An 18,516-nucleotide genomic window follows, 5' to 3' on the forward strand; every position below is an offset into this window, starting at 1 on the left:
AGCCTCGGTTACAAGGGAAGCCTCTTTTATCAATTCTGTCAATGGAGGATCATTCCACGCGAAGTTTACGAAAATTTTCCAACACGAAAGATGGGCTTAGAGGATGGGACATTCTGGATTAAGGAAAAACAAATAACTGACTTATGGGATTTTATATCAGTGGTATGTTTATACTGTATTAGTCACATTGATCACATTTTACATGCAAGCACAGTTGATGTTATTATTTCTACATCAGATCAGTTTGATCCCCATTGTCCTATTATAAACTAAAGAGAGCCATTGTATTTGACCCAGAGTCGCTCTTTGCCAAAGAAAGAGAGGGTTTAGAAAGCTTCGACGATTTAGAAAACCTTCCTAGTACAACTTTAGAACTATAGAAGGTCAAAAAGATCATACAATTTTTTTTTCTTGACAGATGGATGGAATTGTCATTTAGGAGTTCATTTAGGCAGGTTTTAAGGTATCATGAATGTATATGTATTTTCCGTCCAGAGGCCCAACGTTGCCTCCAGATCTCCCATATGCTTGTTAATTGTGCAAATTTTGAGAGTGACACACAAAATTGTGTTGAAATTCATTTTACAGAGTGACAACCAACAGCATTGTTCAAAATCAGGTTCACAGTCTTGAGCTTATCAAAACATGACATGAGTGACATGATGGGCTAGGTGCAGCACATGATTTCCTATCTGCAACATGTTGTTGTCCATCTAAAGCGTATCTGTGAACATATGCAAGTTCTCCAGCCTGGCTAAAAGAGCTGTGCATTTATTAAAGATCAGCTTACAGCATACACACTTTTTTAAAAGAATACCTAATTTTTTGCTGAGCCTCAATATTCTTAAAAATTATCGATTTCGAGTCTAAGATATTATAGTTCCAACTGCCCATAGTTATCAACCTTAAATTTTACAACAATCAGTAATCAGTAAGGAGATTATGAAATGGAGTATAATAGGTGTAAAAAGCTAGGGGCTGGGGGCTCAGGAATAACCCTTCTCTAGTCTCTTTTATTGTTTATGAGATATTTTGTTGCGAAGGTCAGGCCTGGCTATAAGAATTTTAGAAGGGGATTAGCAGACAGTGCGCTAGGCAGGAATCACAGAAAATTATTTTTAAGGAGGAAAATTTGCTTTTTTTGAACAGTTTAGCAGAGCAATCAGCAGGTTCTGCCAAGCATAGAGGGGAGCCTGGAGGGGAGCATGGAGGGGGACATGGAGGGGAGCATGAAGGGGAGCATGAAGGGGAGCATGGAGGGGGGCATGGAGGGGAGCATGAAGGGGAGCATGGAGGGGAGCATGGAGGGGAATAAGAACTATGGCTCTCCTCAAATGCCCAGGCCTGGTGAGGGCCCCCTTGTTCTTTTAATTACACTCCACTTTAATATAAAATCTCCTTTCATTTATCTAAACTCTAAACATACAAATCAATGTAAGTATGAGGTATGTTTATGCATTCCCCCTCCTTTAGATATTTAGTGCTTTGTGTAATATTTATGAAATAGATTTAGAAATTTACTTATTTCAGTATTTTACTCTAATTGACTCCATCCTGTAATATCGTCTAGTTTTTGACACTACAAACTATCCCAATTGAAATTAATATGATTTATGCAACCTTACAAACAACTTTGTTTTCTTGTTGCAGATTAACTGGAGAGAGAATTGGTTGCTTGCTTTACTTGCCTTCCATTTTATCTGTTTGATTGGAATATTATGCACAAGAAAACATACAAATATTCAACTAACAATTTTTTGTTGCTTGTGTAAGTGATATTTTTAGTTAATAAATGGTGGGAAATCAAGTCTTGTAATTTGCCCATTTTATCTTAAATCTTTAAGAATTTTTTATCCCAGTAAGTATATGGAAACATGTACCTCCCCACCAATGGTAAGAAAGTTGGTACCTAAGAAAAGTGAAAATCTACAATTATTGTCAAGCCAATGAATTAGCTTGTTCTCAATTATATTACAAAAATTTGCATTTTAAACTTTGTAAACCATTGCCACAAGATTGTCAAGGGAAACCATCAGGCCCCCTTCCATCAAGCTCTCTCTAGTCACCGTTGTCCCTTGGTGCCTTCTCCACTCCTGTCATCCTGGAAATGCCACTGGCAGTAGATTCCTTACATGCCCCAGATTTATTCACTATTAATTCCAATATTGTTTATTTAATTTAATGCTAAACAATATATATTTATCATAATTAAATGCTACATTGTATGACATATATTTTCTCTTAAAGTTGCCAAAATCTCTATGTCATAATTTAAAGGTAACTTGCATTTTAACTTCAAGTTGTATTGCAAATATATCTTTCTATCCTTTACAGGCTTTCGCTGTCTTTCCCCTTATTTTTCTCCAGTCTGTTACTCTTTGTGATTTATTAATAATCTTTTTTACCTACTAGGTGCTTTAGCTTTATCATCTCAGAAGATAAATGAACTAGCTGCAAAATACTGGAAGTAGGTTGCATTTTTCTCCTTTCATTGTAATCTACTGTATAGACATCTTGAGAATGCAATTATCATTTGTGGATTTATACATAGGTCATATTTTGGTTAAGCTAAAAAGGTCTAAAGAAGTCTCTAAAGCCTTGGGAAACCTTTGATGCAGTGATCGATGTTTAAAGTCAGTGTTGCCATTTTTGGTTACCCACCATGGTTGGTGCCTTACAGTGTTGCTCAAAATTTAGCATCAGTAACTGCTAGTAATTCTGCATTGTCTGGCCATGTGCTCCAAAATTTGCTGCATCAACATTGCCATTTGCATCAAACAATCCTTTTTTTGAGAACATTTTCCAAGATGTGGGAAATTGTTGTACAAGTTGTAGTATTGTTTAGCCAAGCATCAGATTTTGTAATCTGCGACAAATCTGTGCAAGTTTATGCAAACTAATATTGCAGCAGAATATTTGATGTAAGGCGAGGGCTTAGAAAGTTTTTTGGGTTATGTGAATCTTCTTTCATCATGCAATTTGAATTTTAAGTGAGAGATATCATGTCTTGTTTCGTGTTTCTAGAGCTTTTGCCAAGGAGCAATACTTTGATTCTCATGGCCTTTTCATAATGGTGACATTCTCAGGACCAATAATGTTCAATTGTCTTGTTCTAGTGGTATGTGTGCATTTAGTGTTCTTCTCTTGTGTTTAGAGCTGATATTATTATGTTTCAGCTAGATTATTATGGGTTACAATATAGAATGATGTCCTGATATCTGGAAGCTTTGTTAGTTTAAAAAAAATGAAATAATATATACTCTAAAGGCATTAAATAATTCCCAAAACACACCTGCCAAGTTTATGTTTCTAAATTGGCTGGCTGGAATAAGAAATGCTTTAAGTTTTTTAGGGCAGGGGGCAAACCTATATGAGGACAAATTCAAAAATGAAAGACATCCCTTTTTGTCTTTTGTGCTTAAAAGATAACTCGGAAACCCTAGAACTTTGTTTAATAACATCCTTAGGATCAAATACTAGCACAATACTTGCATGAAGGGAGTTGGGGGGGGCACTTCCCCAAGTTTTTGGCATTGTATTTGTTTAAATTTGATGTGAAAATATTGGGTAGGGATAGCGTTTTGTCAAATTATCCTTTGTCAGAGATTTTAAAACTGCCTTTACATATCTTAAAGTCAGTGTTGGGCAATTGCCTAATGGTACATTTTGTGTTCCTTCTGGTAAAAGGGTGTTAGCTTACTGTGAAAAGAGTGGCCTACATCCCCCTCTCAGACTAGTGACAGGTGCCATCAATCCCAATGATAGGAGACATTTCTTTTAATAATATTTTCTGTATTAATGAGATATTGTTTGAAATATCAAATGTCTTTTTAACCACAGATTATTTGGCTTCTTGAAGCTGGAAAACTTTTGATAAAAACCAAGAGAAGGCAGCTATTAATAGTCAAAGATGCTCCAAATGAAAAATTAAGGGAAAAGGACAAAGATGATTAGTGTTACGACTTTTAATTATTTATAACTATAATTGTTATTTGTAGAAAGATGATTATATTTATTTAGGTAACTTTTAAACAAATAGTTGGATGAAACCGTATTGTAGTATTTTGCTTTGTGTGTGTCTTTTGCCTGGGCTTGGTCTCTCCCTGATTTAAAAATTCTGCACATGTGATGGTAGAAGAAATTTTTTTACTGTCTGTGTGCTTGGGGCCAGTAGGTACATGAGGTAAGGGGTTCGTGCCCCTCCTCAAATCCCAATAATAAGATATGACAGACTGTTTTACATGTTCATTGTGATGAGTAGCTGCTTCCACTTGGCTACGTCATAATTCAATGTGCTCGAAATCACAAGTATACTGTTTACAGCACTGGCAATTAAAAAAGCTGATAAAGAATTGACAAAAAAAGCTAATGAAACTCCTTTTTTTTCTCTAATGTAATCAATAATGCACATTTCAATAACTAAGACCATTCTACTTGATTAAATCTTTATTAAGAAAGTTTATTAATTAATTGTTATGGTCTACAAGTCGCTTGCGAATTGGCTCACAAATAAATGTTGGGAGCATACAAACAATCCACGCCAACACGAATGACACCCTGCAAGAACAAATGCGAATTATTTTACAGTATAATTTTATTATGTTCAAGACAGTGGCGAAGCGAGGGGGAGGCAAGAGGGAGTGGACGCCCCCCTCCCAATGGCAAAAATCTCTTTGAAAAGGGGTGCTTTCTGGCGTTCAAAAAGGCGTGGACCTCCAATTTTTCCAAAGACCAAAGGTCGCCCTGTCTGTATATGTTGACCTCCAAGACTCGAATTCTAAACTATGGACTTGTACATTTTACCAACGAGGATTTTGTTCACAAAAAATATTCTCGCTTAAAAGGGGCCCACCAGGAGATCTCCCGGTATACGCCACAACGCCCCTGTCTCTGATCGTCCTGCTCCATTTCCATAAGAAAACGGGTGTCAATATCTGATTTCTATCTGTACTCCTCTGCTCATCGAAAATCGATTCGTTTGAAATGAAACTTTGAAAACAGTGAAAAACACAGCAAAATGAAATGCAAATTGGCAACGTGAACACCGAGAACTGAAAAATGTAAGAGTATGATCGTTCATCGTATTCAAAAAGTTTTCATTTGGAAAAAGAAAAGAGCATGGTGAAAAAAGGTCGAACTAAGAACGAAGCAGAAACAAAGGTTAGTTTAAATGCACCCTTAAATTGCAATGCAGTTTAAAATTAAGTTAAACGGAAGCATGGTATCCCCCCTTTCTTAAAGTAAATCATGCAACAAATAACCAGACCTCAATGGGGGCCAAGGGCCAATAAATTTACTAGCATCCAAAATGAAAAAGGAAAAAAGGAGAGTTTCTTGTAACATCTTACCTTGTGGAAAGTTATAGCTGGCCTTTGCAACGCGACATAAGGAATTGTAGGAAGGCGGAATCCAGTTACAAGGAAGACTACAGGGACAAATGAAAAGATAAAGTTAATTTGGTACGGGAGAGTGTGGATATTTATAAACTGTAAACATTCATGAAAATAAGCATTTGTATTTTAAGCATTATTCTTGAGAATAACTCCACTGTTTTAGTAATACCAACCCCACAAACACTACAATCAATTTAAAGTTTCAATAAAATTCTTCTTCATGACTCTCAAAGAAGGCTGACTAGCGAGAAGCGAGCAGTAGTGTAGTGCTATCAAAATAACAAGGGAGGTTCTTGCACAGAATGTTGCTAAAACAATTGCAAAGGTATAAATTTGCCGCTTTTGGCATTAACAGGGGACTCAGCCCTCCTAAGCCCCCTAGCACTACACCCCTGGAAGCGAGCCCCCTTATATATTTGCTTTTAAATCTGAACTTTCGAATCTAAAATCAGAAGCGGAAATTCATTTTGTGGTTTAAGGTTGGGGGAGTCTCCAAAAGCAAACAAATTTGCCGACAAATGACGAGAAAAAGGTCAACCCCCCCCCCCCTATACGCTTGCTTTTAAATCTGAATTTCAGAATTTGAAATCAGAGGCAGACATTTCTCCCCCCCCCCCAATCACCCTCATTGAAGTTAATAACTTCTTGTAGCGATTGCTTACCATTTGCTGCTGGAATCAATACTTCTTTTACGATAGTATTGACAAACTTATCATCGGTTGGGATCTGTTTCAAAATGAAAATTAATGGAAAACATAATTTTTATTGCTACTAACAATCTCTTTTAAGACAGCAGGTAAACAGAACAGCTTAATAATATAGCTAAGTAACGGCATGTATGTCTAATAAAAGCTAGTAAAAATGTTTAAATAAGTGATTAGAAATAGAATTATCGAAATTGTCTAAATAAAACAGCACTACACAACCTGCAGTCGCAAATATTTCCACTCCACAGTTGATTTTTGCCTGTATTCAGATAGGATGTTGGGATATATAATTTCTCTTAAAATAACAGATTGCATTGGTGATTAATTTGATTCTTTGTGTATAAAAAAAGTTCTGTTGTGTATGAATTCACGTGCCAGTGTGATTCTGGCTACGTAGGACGCACCACCCAAAGATTGGAGGATAGGATAAAACAACACGTTCCATCTAATATTAGAAACAAAACACATCCCCAAAGAGAACAGCCACCTCGGTCTTGCAAATCCAAAATTACTAATAAGACCTGCGATTCTGCTATCGGGCAGCATTTGCTAGAAAACCCAGTTTGTGCAAAAAACTATAATGGCGACATGTTTCGGATTATTGGTAAAGCCCGATCGTCGTTCCACCTAGCAGTTTTAGAATCTATCTACATAAGCACGAAAAAACCGCTACTGTGTAGAAAAAAGGAGTTCGTTTTCACCTTAGGACTCCATTGGTAACATTCTAATAGGCAAGCGGCACTGATTGGTCAACCTTTACAGTCATGTGCTCGTGTTTCTGATTGGCCTATTTCGATCCACAACTGGGTATATATATTTCTTAGCGTAGAGTTTTCGATCTATGTTCTGACGTTTTAAACTCTGAAGAGTGTCAGACGAAAAGCTTTAGTTTACTAAATGTTTGCTTGATTCTTTGTGTTGCTTCTTCTAGTTCCACACCAGTTATCATTGCATCACCAGCCTTAATGATCTTTCCTGAATTCAACTCATTAAGAATCAATATCTGTCATGAAATACGCATACTAATGATCAATAGTAAATTGTGCCTCCATAATGGAGTTTGTTACAATCTCTATCCTGACTGGACCCACTAAATAGATATCCAAGCGCAATTCTTTTCTTGAAAGCGAACACCTTTGTTAGCCTTCGTCCGTTATTCTTCAAAGAGTTTTTTGTCAAATATGATACTAAGCTATTTTTCACAGTTGTTCTTTGACTTCCAACAGAGATTGTTACGTCAGGATCATTATTGCCAAATATCATTAAATTTCATTTGCAGTCATTCACTGTCCTATATTGTTGCAAAACCAATTAACTACTACGGAGCCATCTACTTATAAATTTCTGTCGATTGTTTCGAGATTTGTACGTCATGCTTAGAACGTAGTGCCACCAGCATACTTACAAACTGTTGTGTTTTTTACATAAAAAAGATATCTTTAATAAAATAATTGAACAACAGAGGTCCAAATACCGATCCTTGAGAAACAACAACTTTCGGTTCTTTCCAAACATTGATAAAAGCTTAATTTTGAGACTTCACTTTCTATTCGAACCATAGTTTTGAATGAGCTTTACGGAATTAAATCATTAAAAGAAGATTTCTTGAGGAACTTATCACAAAGGGTCTTGTCCACTGTTAAAATCCAGTTTGCTTCATTGTGTCACAGAGGGTTTTTGTGTCATTATACAGATTATTTGGAAAATCAAAGCACTTACGTTCACTGTCCCGATGTGAGAAGCAATGATTTTCAAACCAAAACTGAATTGGAAAAAAAGTTTTATACGTTGGTTTATGGAGTAATCAAGTAATATGATAACATTTCACACTAAAACAAATTCAACTAAAACATGAGAAACTAAAACAAATTCTAAATTTGTCTCACTCTTACCAGCCCATTTTCTAAAAAAAATTCAAGTGGTTTTAGAAAAACTCCCATTAAACCAAGGTGTAACTTTTGACCAAATTTACATCTAGGATAAAGCATATGACTTTGGTCGAAGCAAGATTGATAGGCCATTTAATGAAATCAAAGCAAATGATAATGAAACTAGTATGGATACAGGACCAAAAACCTTTTTTAGATTAAAATGCTTGCAAATCGTAAATATTATAAGTATTTGAAGGCAATCAATCATCATATAGGAACATACTGGGTACCTTTAATAACCTCTAAATACGAAACTTTATGTCCTTTTCCACACTAGTTTCATACGTAGCATGTTTCACTCGAAAATTACGTCGCTGTGCTCTTAAATAGCATAAAAAGTTTAAGAACAATTTCAATCAAACTTGAATTTTCATAGGAGAGTCATTTCTATTAACTAAGACTAAACACGACAGGAACAAATGGCACATTATTTTACCTGAAACTGTTCAAACTCCCATGGATGGTTGTGCCTGATAAGCCCACACTGCCAGCAGCGTTGATGTCCTAAAGAGAAAGCAAGAAATGGATGTTTTAAAGAAATAAATGTTTTAAAGAAATGAATGTTTTAAAGAAATAAATTCTTTAAAGAAATAAATGTTTTAAAGAAATGAATGTTTTGAGCGTAAGCTTTCGTTACACAATTAATCAAGTAAACATGGGGAGTATTTCATCTGTTTCCAACAGGAATGGGCATGAATCTCAGTGCGTTAGAACGATGACTTAAGACTCGTACTATATTACGTGAAATGTTGAAAAAACTATGATCAAGCTTCATTTGTGAAAGTTTCCAAATATTGAAAAGCCTTAGAGTTTTCTCTTCTTTCACCACAACATTCCAACAGATATTTTGTGTATGTCCAACGTGTTGATAAATTTTGTAAAGGGAGTTCTTAATTTGATGTTGCTTTTTACCTTTGTTTATCAAGCTTCACATTCCATATAAACTTTATACACCAATATACATGAATGTATATCAACATAAAAGTGCTAATTGATATTTTGATATTTGTACGAGAAAAAAAATTTGACTCTTAGGATACCCTAGGGCAGGAAAAATTTCTAATATCCATTATAGTAGTACCAAATAATAAATGTAAGGTATGTGATGTAAAAACAGAAGGCTGAATAATATTGAAAGAAATATTTCTTACCAACTGTATAGAGAATGCATCGAATAAGGTGCTATCATTCTTCAACACCATTAGGCCAGCAGATGCATAGAGAAGTACTCGAATCGCGCCATCTTCAATGACAAACTTCGGAGCCTTGTATGAGTGCAATGCGACTATAAGGGGTCTGTTTGGAAACTGAGCAGCTAACTGAAATGAATTGTCACGATTATAATAGTTTAAATTTTTCAAAAAATTTCATGTGCATTTAAACTTCTTTGGTAAAGCAAAAAAGGATAATAAAATACACTGCTGTTGCTCTCTGACTTTACGCGGTATCATGAGATTATATTGTTGATTTTTTGTTCTTTTTATAATAAAAAACAAAGTCATGAGTAGCTTAGTGTAAAAAGAGGAGAATAAGAGAGGGGAAGACTTCTGCATTAAATGTGAACCAGTGAGCCATATTCATAGGTAGAGCCTAAGATATATCTTAAATCAAAACTGCAGCACCTTTCAATTCTTATTTTTTCTAAAATAACATGAATAAAGTTAATGCAGTCTAAACCTAATGCCACGCCATAGAGAAGACAAGTTTTTCCACTCTCTGCTCACATTGCAGGCAAAAAAAATCGCCCCTGCTACAGGCACGCTATTAAAAATATAGATATAAATCAATGAGAAAGGGAGACAGCAAGCTATCCCTCACCTGTGGCACAACAGCAGCAAGAGTGTTGGTGTTCAGAAGATCTTTGACAACTTTTGGAAGCTGAGAATGAAATCAAAACTGTTCATTGTCTTCTGTATTCAGAAGAAGGCACTAGGCAGATTTAAACTGATCCTTCAATCGAGGACCCATTCAGTAGAGGTGCAAAAAGCCCATTTGTGGTTAATTTTTCCCTGGAAACTGTCCCAAACAAACCTTTCTAAAAGTGGTAAGAATTTATCGATTAGGGGGAGCCGTATTAGGACAATAGATATCTAATAATTTATATATGATAAAAATAGTGTTGCTAAAACAGTGTAAACATTACATTTCTGTAGCAGGAAAGAGGATAGTTTCAGCAAACTTTAAACAGCTTCACCCATTACTTCACTATCTCTTTCTAAGGAGCAGACAAAGTTGTGTTCCAATTGTCTTACGACTGTCTTTGCATACAATTTTGTATTCAAACTCGTTAAAGAAAAAGTATTAAACAGAACATAGCAAAAAAGTCTTGAAAAATGTCTTACATCTTCTTGGGCATCCAGCTTCTTCGACAGCTTTCCAGTTTTTTGGACAACGTCAGCGGCTGAGTTAAGCGTGTAATCGGATACCCAGAAGTACAGCATTTTGCTGTTGTCAGACGAAGCTTGGAAGACAGGAGCTGGCGCAATAACCCCTCCACTAAGAGGTAGAAATTCACCCTAAAAGAAATGGAGCAAACTTTTCATATAAAGGTCAATATACTTTTTTCATTTTCTTTATCTTACGATTTTATTTTATCAATAGATTTAATAGGCCGAGGAGCAAGAAATTTTAAGAACTCTGTTTAGCAAAGAGTATATTTGACTATAATGAAGTTGTTACAAATTTGTTACAGATATCTTTTTTCTTCACTGTATTAATACCTATATCTTTATCAAATTATTAAAAATTTCTGTTTACCGGGCTGTGATAGAGTGCTCGATGCAGTATAAGCAAAGCTGTAAACGCATTGTTGTATCAAACAGGACAGTTTTAAGTTGTTTCACGCTTTAACCCCGAGTTACACGTTTAATTCGTTTCACGTATCACGTTCGCAATGTTTTTAGTAAATTAAATAAACCGTTTTTAATTGTACAATGCATTAAGTTAGTTTAGGCAATTGTTTTTCCCTTTATTTTAACGTATTTAATAGACGCTTTTTTAACGTCTTTTCAGGACAACATTTCTTAAACTAATAACAATATCTTACTTATTATCTAACAGAGAATAGCCATGTTATGTGGATCTGTTAACATCCGTCATTGTTATTATTATTAATTCAATCAACATCAAACATGAAACTCGGAGCAGCAACATGGACTCGTCCTGTTCTATACACCAAATAGTCTATTGTAAATTAAATTAAGGCACCTTTACGAAGACATCCATGTACTGATTGTTGAGCACCGGCGCTGCAGTAAGTCGGTAATCGAGTTTGCCAAAATCGGATATTGGTACTTGAACTGAAAGAAAGATTTTCGAATCAAAAATCTTAGTCCTATGTAACATATAAAAATTAAACGATACATTTTTCAATGGTTTAGTTGGCTATGAGCATTCTTTTGAAAGATCTTATCAGAGGGTAAAAGTGAAGCTTCCATATGACTTTAAAAAGAACTCCTGCTAGAGTATAGGTAGTGGTCTTTTTTAGCAGCATGGTGGTTTGGATGGTCAATATATATACTCCATGCCTTTAGCATATATTTAATTCTCAACAGAAATGTTGAAACAGATAACATTAACTCGAAGATTCAAACCTATAACTTTCCCCTAAAATGCTCTAATTAATGATAAGTATTGTTGAGATTTCCACCGTAATTCAAACTATGGGAGATCTTGTAAGAAATTGTATGGTATGACGTACTACAGTAGTTGTTGCTGTTGTTGTCATTTGATGTACACTTGAAGTATGCGTTAGAAATGAGATTTGAGTTGAAGTTGATTAGAGAAGACAGAATTAGAACCGATCGAATTTGGAACCTAAGTAAGAATCTACGGAATCATACAGTCCTCTAATGGAATTAGAATTTGAGCCTAAACCATATATCGTTGTCTTTCTTATCTTTTATCTACTATCTGTAGTACTGAACTTGAGCCACCAGCGTATTTTAGCAATTTCGCACAGATCTTGAGGATATTTCTGATGTCAATACACTCAACTTGAAATTAGAGCAAGTAGTCTGAATCTAGATGGGCTTCTAGTATTGGGGTTATTTTAAGACAGGGAACAACAGTGATTACAGTTGACGATATATCTAAGTTTACATACCAGGGAACTGGGACAGAGCCCGTGAGCCTTTGGTGTTTATTACATCTGTTGCTCCTTTGCAGATCTTTAAAAATAATATTAAAATATTTAAGTCATTAGAAACAAAGATATTGATTTTAGGATACAGGATGATTAGACAAAAACAATCAATCAAAAGAAAGAGCGTAATTATATTGGCTAGCTTTCCATAGGAAATAAAAACAAAAGGTTCTTATTAATTGATCAAATGAAATTTCCCTCTGTGAGAAAAAAAATAAAATATAAACCTTTCTGACAAATTCTACATTCCCCCTCTCCCCTCCCATGACTTCTTGTCAAGAGCTTTGGGTAACTTTCTCTTGAAGTGAGAATATGATTAAGACTACATCTTTTCAAATAAAAGTGCTAAACTACACCAAAATGAACAATGGCTGCTAACGTACGGCTTTAGCGATCTCTGATCTCAGCTTACTCTCAAAGAGAGACGCGATTATTTTGTAAAGCCAGCTGAAATGGAAAAGAGAATAAATTCAATAAAAAAAGGAAATATATCGATATAAAAACATAAAAGCATTCTACATGAAATTTTTTATAATATTGTTACGTTAGTTTCACGAGAAGGACGGTTGGATAGGCACTTTTGTACAATGCATTATCCTCCTTTTAGAAATGCAGTTTATAAATGCTTTCAGAAAGGGCCTTGAAGGGGTTATCTAATAGCTATTTTGTCGCTCTTGAAAGAGCATCTTCACATATCATGGTAAATCTCGGAAGATGAGGAAGAACTAAATAAATAAGAGAAAGATTGATTCCAAACTTTAAAGTCAGAAGTTATTCTAGTCAACAAAGCAAAAAACATGCAGTTTTTTCTGTTTCTTTGGAAATGTTTCCGATAATAGGCAAAGCCCGGTAGTCCTTCTTCTCATCTACCAGGTTTTGAATCAATTCACATAAAAAGTAAGAAGTCGCCATTGTGTAGACAGAAGGACTTTTCTCCCTTAATCTTTTTTCACCCTTTATCTGCAATGGTAACCTTTCTAGACATGCGATACTGATTGGTCAACTATACCGGTCATATGCTCGCGTTTTTCTGATTTGTGTATTTCGATCTACAACCGGATATTTTTTCTTCATTTTTCTGCCCTTATTCTTATGCTTTATACTCTGAAGAGTGTTGGGCGAAAAGTTAAAGCTATTTTGTAAAAAAATTTTCTTTTTCAAAGCCATCTTCAAATAAAAAAACTTTTTGATACCTTGCCCTTGAGCCCGAAACATCTGCTTTGAAACTTCCGATGTGAGCGGAACACGAATTGACTCCAATTGTTGGGCGACCACCACTTTGACTGCCTGAATTTCAAGAGGAGGAAGACAAGAATGAAAGCAAAAATCAATTGGGGAAAAGTAGGACCATTCGAAAGTTTGCGGACACCGGTAGGAAGCGACACCATGTTACAGAAAACTGGGAAACTTTTGAAAGAGTTTGTCTTCTTAAAAAAAGAAATTCTCCTAAAAATTGGGGGAGGGGGCAAGTACCCTCGCTACACTCCTGGTTCTGGCATCCGTGCTATGCAAGATTTTCATTGCAAAGTCAATTACCAACAGCTCTGCCAAAATTAATATCACAAATAAAAGGATTCTATGTTGTGGAAATTATCATTACAACATTTATTATAAAATGTGTCTAAGTTATCGTGATATATGCTACATCATCATTGCTAAAAGGCCTAATCGAAACCATCCCTGCCATGAACAAACATTCACTAAGAGTGAGGAGATGCACCAGTTCTGTTCAATTTAAGGTGTAGGGATCACGAGGTGTGGTCACATCGAGAGAAAGAACCAGGACACTGCACGGTAAGCATAGCATCTAAGTGTCCAAAAAAGCTACCTTCGGATACAAGGTAGAAACAAACATAAATAGAAACAGAATAACCGAGAACCTTTTTTTATGGGTTTACCGAGAAATTTCTAGATTAGTTAAAGGGGGACGTCAGCATTTATGTAATGCTTTACTTTTCAAGCACCAAATAGGAAGAGTACTCATGAACGTGTATCTAAATTTGTTTTAAAAACTGGATAAAATATTGACGTTATTTGCGTATTCAAATACCGTTATTTTAAAACAACAGAAATGTAACAGTACCAAGGATTATTTTAAGTCAGCTCGCCTTTTCCTTTTAAGGGATGATAAGGGGGATTGGTATGATTGCAGGGTTACTGGGTTACTATGAGTCGCCTTTCTACAGCAGACGTCGTTTACAATTTCTTGTCACAGAGAGAAGCCCGGGGAACCGACAATTCTTGATTGTGAACATCCTGAACAACGGACAAAAAAGTTTTACCCTAAATTATTTTCTGCTGGCAGGACTTTGTAGAAACTTGCAGATGCAATGACTTACTTCAACAGTGGTCACGTTTATGACAAACATATGGAAGTTTAACTGTTTTATGAAAATGAAATTGCAATTGTTATCATTAAGAATATTTCAGCAAGATAAGTATCTTTATTGCTATTAAAATGTGCCCTGTCAAGCAATTCAATGTATTATTAAAGAAAAATGCTTTGAATTTTCTATTGAATGAATCGATCTTGCAGATTATTTTGCGATTACAGTAAACAGTTAGTTATTTGATTTTTGAAAGTTGACATGAAGTGCAGTTAAACAGAAGTGTTAAACAGAATGGTAAAATAATGAAATTTTGATAATAATGGCAAAAAAAATTCTGCAAGATACTTACCGAATCGTGCAGATAAGGAGAAACTGACTCCAGATGCCCTGACTCGAATATTCATTGAATCTCGAATGGTAACCCATCTGAAAGATGTTATGTAGAATCAACTTTGCTATTGAGTACCGAATAACTGGAGAGGGGGGATTAAAATAAATGGTGGGGCTGGAAATGCTTTGATTTGATTTCAAAAAATGACGCCAATGTAGTACTCACTGCCTTTCTCGCGTTCAGATCAGAAAAATAAACGGAGAGTCAAGTTAATAAGTTTATATAAGTAAATTTGTTTAGAAGGGATTCTTCTAGAATTATGTTCACGATAATCTAAATTTTTAAGAATTGAGAAAAGGAGGGTTGGACTATAAGCGGAGCGGCTGGACAATTTTTCAAAAATTAATAAGCGGGGACTATTATTTGCTTATCGAGAGTAGAAAAAAAGATAGAAATCGTATCGAGGACAGAATAATAATATAGAAGAGTCCAGTCCGACCAAAGAGCTAAGACTTTCCAAACCTTCCTAAGACCAATAAACATAAGGGCTTGGTATTCCTTGACCTTCCTTGCGTGTATCAGCCGCGTAACAGATTACACTATAGGCTAACGATTAGATCAACTTTTGCAAGATTTTGTATACAGTAGTAGCCTCTATGTGCCTGCTAATTCACTCGCTAGACCCTACATGTATCCTGCACTCACAGAAAGAAGCAGGGTTTGAGTTTCATCTTTCTCTATTTTCTATGATTTTATTAAATTCTTATTTCTACACGACATCCTATCAGAAATTTGAATATAAGTTATGATAAAGTAAAAAGCTAATATTGCTATGATTGAATTCAAGTAGACGTCTGATCTTTCTAGAAGTCGTTTTTATTTCGGGTTTCCTGCGCTCTTCAAATGAGTCTTTAAATTTTCGTTTGAACTATAAAGCGAGGGGATCTCCCTTAGTTCTATTTCGTTCCAAGCTTTAGGCCCAGAGTGGCAGAACTTTATGATTACGTCATATCAAACCAACTGATTCACAAGCTTGCTCTAAAGGTGTTATTAGAAGCAGTGGCGGATTTAAGGGGGGGGGCAACTAAGGGCAGTTGCCCCTCCTTCGACGAGTTGAAGCAAGTCTGGCGCTCCTTTTTTGGAAATTGTGAGCCCCTTTTGAAGAATGAGAATCAGGTGAAAAAGTTTCTGAGACCGATAGATTAATTTGCTTCAAGGATTACCTCAAAAAAGTTATGTTGTTTATTTTGAAAATGGATCTTAAATTGTTGTATACAGCGTACTCTCATCAGCAATTTTTGAAAAATTTTCAGCGCCCCCACTACCAACTGCCCCTCCTTCATTTGCTCTGGATCCGCCCCTGATTATAAGCCACATGAAGAAAACATGAAATTCTTACCCAATTTTCTTCCTGTAACTGAACCGTCCTGACACTACGGCCGTTACCGAAGAAACAGCTGCCGTCAAAGCAGCATTACCAGGCACCAATCTTTCATTGCCAATCACAAGATTGTTCATAACCAAGCTACAAAACGCTGAGCTGGTTAATGCTGAATCACAACAAAATTTTGGAGAATTTTTTCTCTACCCGGAAAGATTGACACTAAACATCTCAACAATAAAACAAGGAATATGAAGCATCTACAGTTTGGGGGCACATGTAAGAAACAGGGTGCATCTCCCTAGGCTGCAAATAGGTACATTACCTCTTACTCTGAAAAGTAGGGACACGTGCCTCTTGCCCGCTTCCCGTTCCTAAATCTATGCGTATTGGGTCATTTTGTTGCTCAAACTGAGACCTTGTAAATCCTTCCTAAACTAGAAATCTTTTCTAAAGCCTGATAGTCGATTGTATCCACCAGGTGGCAAAAAGCTGTTATTCGTCAAGTAAAAGGGAATCTAGGCATTGGAGTAAATTCATATCAGAACTTCAAGAAATTATACGGTACGGCCACTCAAAAGGTAGCAAAAGAGGAAGCACTAGGCTAAAAAGAGAACAAATGGCCAATGCATGTTTTGTAGATTGAAAAGCATGCTACATCCCAACATAAAGAGCACTGCTTTGAAAAGCAAGATCTTATATTTAAAAACAAGAATATTTTTAACAAGTGAATTTTTCGGGATTTACTTTGTGACACTGATCTGAAATCCTCCCCCATTGCCCTGAAAATCGCCAAGTCTTTTTCCCGAAAGATCAGTCTCCAAGGTTTGCATAGCCTGACGCATTCCTTTGAACGAAAAAGAAAACTATTGAATGTCGATTAAGTTACAAGAAGCATCAAAGAGCGTCGGTATCTAGCTTTCGATAATAAAGAGATACGAATCTGTTTGCAAAATTCAGCAGCAAATTGCTTCTACAATCCCGGGCACAAATTGCTGGGATAAAATGGAATTTTTCAATTTTTTGCCCCTGTAAATATGACCCCCCCCCCTGTTTCCCCCGAATCAATGTTGGATCAAAAGTTCTATCATTTGTGCTTCGAAAACTTCAGTTGAATCGGGGACCATTTTATGTGATTTGACTATGTTAAACATAAAGAAATACCTTAAGCTTTGACATACGTAATAATTAATCTGTAATGATATTCGAGGTAATTATTTGTTTCAAAACTTTAAAATCACTTCAAAAAAGCCAACTTTAGAAAATAATACGAAACAAGCTTTGAAGCTACTACAGCTTCCTATTGGTAATGTCTTATATAATGGGGTAAAACCTTACCATATTCCAGTCCTTTGGCTGTTAAACGAAGCTGTAGTCCTCGTTGTTGTCCGGAAGCCAAAGCAGCGAGCAAGAGAACAGCGAGAGCTGGGAACCTGAAAGACATCTTCCTTCGAGTAGCTGGTAACAGAGAACTTTGAGACAAGATCCCAGTAGATTCAAATGCAGGTCTCCTTTATTAACAGCGAATTGCAAAACGTTTAATGGGAACAGGTTGAGCAAACAGAAGATCTATCACTTAATCTTTGTTGAGCGATTAAACAATCAGAAAGGGGAAATTATTGTAAGGAGGCACTGTTCAGAGGGAAGATCCTGTTTGCTCTGTTATGGATAGTATCAACAAACGGCATTCTGATGACGAAAACTAGGGAAACTGAATGGCCTGGGTTCTAATTCAATTGAAGCTTGATTGATCAAAGGAAAAATCTTTTCTGTCACATGGTTTTGTAATAGAACATGATCCATTCAGGCCTGAACATGACTTTCTTCTTCAATGCAGACCATATCGCTGTTCCTTATAACCCTTAAGGTTTCCAATTCAAGCAAAGACATGGAAGAGAGGGCAACCATCTCATACGCCTTCGGCATTTTCCAACGTGGTGTCTGGTCCCATTCAACTAACACTATCAATAATTATTCAATGGAAAAGGATCATTATATCATTCCAGGGCCCACGCCACGAATTTGAAAGTGGAGGGGGTCAAGGTTAGCAAAAGTAAGGGGCAAAGGCTTATTTCCCATTTTACTGAAACTTTAAAACCACTTGCTTCGCAAAATTGAGGGGCCATCCTCAATCATATTTTATTTTCAGTTTATTTCATCTTCTTCACCCATGAAGCGCCTTGGTTAAAGGACTAGTTAACAAGCGGCAATGCTAAAATATACAACAATACGAATTAACAAACTGTTAACATAATAAGACAAGTCTAAAAGTAAATACAATAGGGAAAATATATAAATT

General features: G+C 35.9%; 2 protein-coding genes across 2 annotated transcripts; one reads left to right on the top strand and one right to left on the bottom strand.

The window, feature by feature from the left end:
- The first annotated feature begins 2 nt into the window (after nucleotides 1–2).
- On the top strand, nucleotides 3–4,054 carry LOC135689811 (transmembrane protein 18). Its single transcript, XM_065207167.2, has 5 exons — nucleotides 3–162; nucleotides 1,651–1,768; nucleotides 2,413–2,467; nucleotides 3,025–3,118; nucleotides 3,841–4,054. The coding sequence occupies exons 1-5, from the start codon at nucleotides 91–93 to the stop codon at nucleotides 3,952–3,954; spliced, it is 453 nt and encodes a 150-aa protein (XP_065063239.2). The 5' UTR covers nucleotides 3–90; the 3' UTR covers nucleotides 3,955–4,054.
- A 315-nt stretch (nucleotides 4,055–4,369) lies between these two features.
- Nucleotides 4,370–17,820, bottom strand: LOC135689806 (lipopolysaccharide-binding protein). Its single transcript, XM_065207158.2, has 16 exons — nucleotides 17,556–17,820; nucleotides 16,965–17,064; nucleotides 16,236–16,361; nucleotides 14,855–14,931; nucleotides 13,369–13,462; nucleotides 12,559–12,622; nucleotides 12,137–12,200; nucleotides 11,239–11,330; nucleotides 10,374–10,547; nucleotides 9,850–9,909; nucleotides 9,183–9,350; nucleotides 8,468–8,535; nucleotides 7,820–7,862; nucleotides 6,056–6,119; nucleotides 5,349–5,425; nucleotides 4,370–4,557 (listed from the first exon to the last, which is right to left on the bottom strand). Exons 1-16 carry the CDS (start codon nucleotides 17,659–17,661, stop codon nucleotides 4,504–4,506), a joined length of 1,431 nt encoding a protein of 476 aa, XP_065063230.2. The 5' UTR covers nucleotides 17,662–17,820; the 3' UTR covers nucleotides 4,370–4,503.
- Nucleotides 17,821–18,516: the final 696 nt, after the last annotated feature.

Source organism: Rhopilema esculentum, chromosome 5 (assembly GCF_057945365.1).
Source record: "Rhopilema esculentum isolate cy_ngs chromosome 5, ASM5794536v1, whole genome shotgun sequence".
Lineage (NCBI taxonomy): Eukaryota > Metazoa > Cnidaria > Scyphozoa > Rhizostomeae > Rhizostomatidae > Rhopilema > Rhopilema esculentum.

What these genes read in the sequence shown, in the direction of transcription:
- LOC135689811 (XM_065207167.2), top strand. Translation starts at nt 91, where the DNA reads ATGGGCTTAGAGGATGGGACATTCTGGATTAAGGAAAAACAAATAACT. An exon ending in CTAGCTGCAAAATACTGGAA is followed by an intron (nt 2,468 to 3,024) that starts GTAGGTTGCATT and finishes TCGTGTTTCTAG; the next exon opens with AGCTTTTGCCAAGGAGCAAT. An exon ending in TCAATTGTCTTGTTCTAGTG is followed by an intron (nt 3,119 to 3,840) that starts GTATGTGTGCAT and finishes TTTTAACCACAG; the next exon opens with ATTATTTGGCTTCTTGAAGC.
- LOC135689806 (XM_065207158.2), bottom strand. Translation starts at nt 17,661, where the DNA reads ATGTCTTTCAGGTTCCCAGCTCTCGCTGTTCTCTTGCTCGCTGCTTTG. An exon ending in ATGCATTCTCTATACAGTTG is followed by an intron (nt 8,536 to 9,182) that starts GTAAGAAATATT and finishes CTTTCTCTTTAG; the next exon opens with GACATCAACGCTGCTGGCAG. An exon ending in CTCACATCGGGACAGTGAAC is followed by an intron (nt 6,120 to 7,819) that starts GTAAGTGCTTTG and finishes ATTTTGAAACAG; the next exon opens with ATCCCAACCGATGATAAGTT.